Here is a 2,498-nt window from a genome sequence, read left to right as displayed (position 1 = left end):
GGTGTGGATGATGATGGATGAATGGTTTATGATTAGAGTGAATGATGAGTAAGTGATCTATAGTTAGGTGTATGAATGAACTTGTGTGAATGATGTATGGGCCGGCACTTACGGCGGGGTGCTGGGAGTGCCCGCGTCGGGTCAGGTTGTTCCCATCTGGCTTTTGTCTCGGGCTGATGTGCGTACGCTGCCGAGGCATTTACCGTCGTATGATGTCAGGAGATGACCCTTTCGAGCCCTAGCCAGGTAGTGCACACCGAATGAGGATGTCGGAATCCTCATCGTGCTGACGAGCGAGTGCCCTCCGTCCGATGTCCGGGAGGGTCAAGTGGAAGCAGGCGGTCCCCGGAGTTCCGGAGAGTACCAGGCAACAATGCTGGTGCGGGTGCACCCCTTCCTGTCCTGCCCGCTCCCTTGTGCACGAAGCGTCATTTGTTCACCATTAATGGCTTCCTCCCTAAATGTCCAAAATAAGTTAAGAAAAGAAAATGAAGTTGTTAGTAATATTAGCAACCAAAAAGTATGTACAACTATCTTACCTATGTATGAGGATGAGGCACACTTAAATAATGTTCTACAATCTCAGAGTTATGAGAGTGTACACCGTCCAAGTCGCACTCTACAGCGAAGTCCTCCGCAATCTTCGAGTTCACAGTTAGACGCCTCACCGTTGACAGGACAATTTGAAATTTTTAAGACTCCTTCATCGTCGGTAGTACCTAGAAACAAAAGAAAGATTTCTGGGGAAAAAGCCTCTGTAGGACGAAAGAAGCAATCTCAAATACATTTACTTTCACATAGTGATGGAAGAGTTAATTTGACTTACGATACAGAAACCGAATACGCCTCAGAAACTGATGAGAATGACACGGCCGACATGAACGAATATGAGTTCCAGCCATGTACTACACTCTCTGAGATGCTTTTAGAATGCGCCGACAACATTGAAAATGTAAGAATAAAATCAAAAAACATGAAAGGAACTATGAGTAAAATTGTCAAGCTGGCGGTATCAAGAGTACGTGAAGTCTCTGTAGCTCTGGCAGATAAAAATGCTGCACTTACCGAAAGAGAAGCTGCGCTAAAAAAAGAAAACGATTTATTGAGAGAACGCGTTGAAAAACTCGAACGTGCAAATGCACAAAGAGAAGCGGCGGAGGCTGAACAAAAAGCGACGCGATCCCAGCAACCTGAAAATAAAGAAATCAATTTTAACATAATTTATGACAAAATAGAACAGAATATAAACAAAAAACTTACCGAATTTAAAGAAGAAATACAAAAAATGCTTACGTTTAGTCAAACCTCTAAAAACAGCGAGGACAATAGGTATATCAGCCCAATTGTCAAAGGTAACGATGGTCCGATCTCTGAACCGCTTGTGGAAGTTCCTGTAATACAGCAGCCACCGACACAGTGGTCAGGAATAGTAGGACGAAAGAAAACTCAACGGAAAGTGAACAAAGTCAACTCAGTTACCAACGAACTTTTACCTGCTACGTCTAACTCCGGCGCCATAAAGAAATCCAGGTCTGCTCAGGCAAGAAAACCTAGAGGAACCTCTGCAGTATACATAGTGCAGGATAAAGACTGTGAACTCTCTATTCCACAGATCCTATCAGAGGCGAAAAGAAATATAAATTTAAACGATATTGGCATAAACTCCATAAAACCAAGAGCTTCGTTGAACGGTGGAATGATCCTAGAAATAGGCAAAGGATTAGAGGACAAAACAGAAATTTTGGCGGAAAAAATGAACGAACTATTTTCGGGAAAAGCAGTTAAAATTACCTGTCCCAAAAGAACTAGAGAAATCCTCTTAACAAATCTTGATATCTCGGTCAATGAAGATGAAATAAAAGAAGAACTAAAAAAAGTACTTGAAAACTGCCAAATAAATGAAATTGGGAAAGTTCGCCAAAATGCGAAAGGTACAGGTACGGTCTGGCTAAAATGCTCTGAGGACACTGCACATGCTTTGATTCAACGCAGCACAGTTATGATCGGCTGGTCCGAAGCTCGTGTGCTAGAAATCGAAAAGAGACCAATACAGTGTTACAAATGCTGGAAATATGGACACACAAAAAATAAATGCACGGAAGAAACCGATAGACAAGGCTGGTGCTATAAATGTGGAAGCAGCGAACATAGTGCACGCCAATGCAGCAGCCAGTCACCAGTATGCAGACTTTGTGAGGACGCAAATCTCCCTAAAGAACATCGAATGGGTTCTCGTGCTTGTAGCAGCCTAAAACAGTATGAAATAAGCAAGAAAAATTTAAAAGGTTTAATACCCGAGTTACCACCTGGCTCTACAATAAATAAAAATAAAGACAATAGTGGAAATTCCACCAGGAAACGTAAAGAAAGTACCTTGCAATCAAAGTCTCGTGAAGTTAACAAGAGAGCGGAGGATCTCTCAGTTCTATCGTCAACTAAGAAGAAAAGTAGCGAATAACAAGTTTTAATTTTGTACATACTGCAAGTGTTCTATATAT

At 42.0% G+C, this 2,498-nt stretch overlaps 1 protein-coding gene and 1 long non-coding RNA gene across 2 annotated transcripts; one reads left to right on the top strand and one right to left on the bottom strand.

The window, feature by feature from the left end:
• Positions 1–21: 21 nt before the first annotated feature.
• On the bottom strand, positions 22–1,049 carry LOC113463939 (uncharacterized). Its single transcript, XR_003388774.1, has 3 exons — positions 827–1,049; positions 540–719; positions 22–457 (listed from the first exon to the last, which is right to left on the bottom strand). It is a non-coding gene; the product is annotated as an uncharacterized LOC113463939 (long non-coding RNA).
• Positions 1,050–1,285: 236 nt separating this feature from the next.
• LOC113463940 (uncharacterized) lies at positions 1,286–2,458 on the top strand. Its single transcript, XM_026811174.1, has one exon. The coding sequence runs from the start codon at positions 1,286–1,288 to the stop codon at positions 2,456–2,458; it is 1,173 nt and encodes a 390-aa protein (XP_026666975.1).
• The last annotated feature ends 40 nt before the right edge of the window (positions 2,459–2,498 follow it).

The sequence above is a fragment of the Ceratina calcarata genome, unplaced genomic scaffold, assembly GCF_001652005.2.
Source record: "Ceratina calcarata isolate Rehan_Ccalc_2016 unplaced genomic scaffold, ASM165200v1 scaffold1999, whole genome shotgun sequence".
NCBI lineage: Eukaryota > Metazoa > Arthropoda > Insecta > Hymenoptera > Apidae > Ceratina > Ceratina calcarata.
The sequence above is the reverse complement of the archived record's forward strand: the minus strand, read 5'-3'. Positions and strand labels throughout refer to the sequence as shown.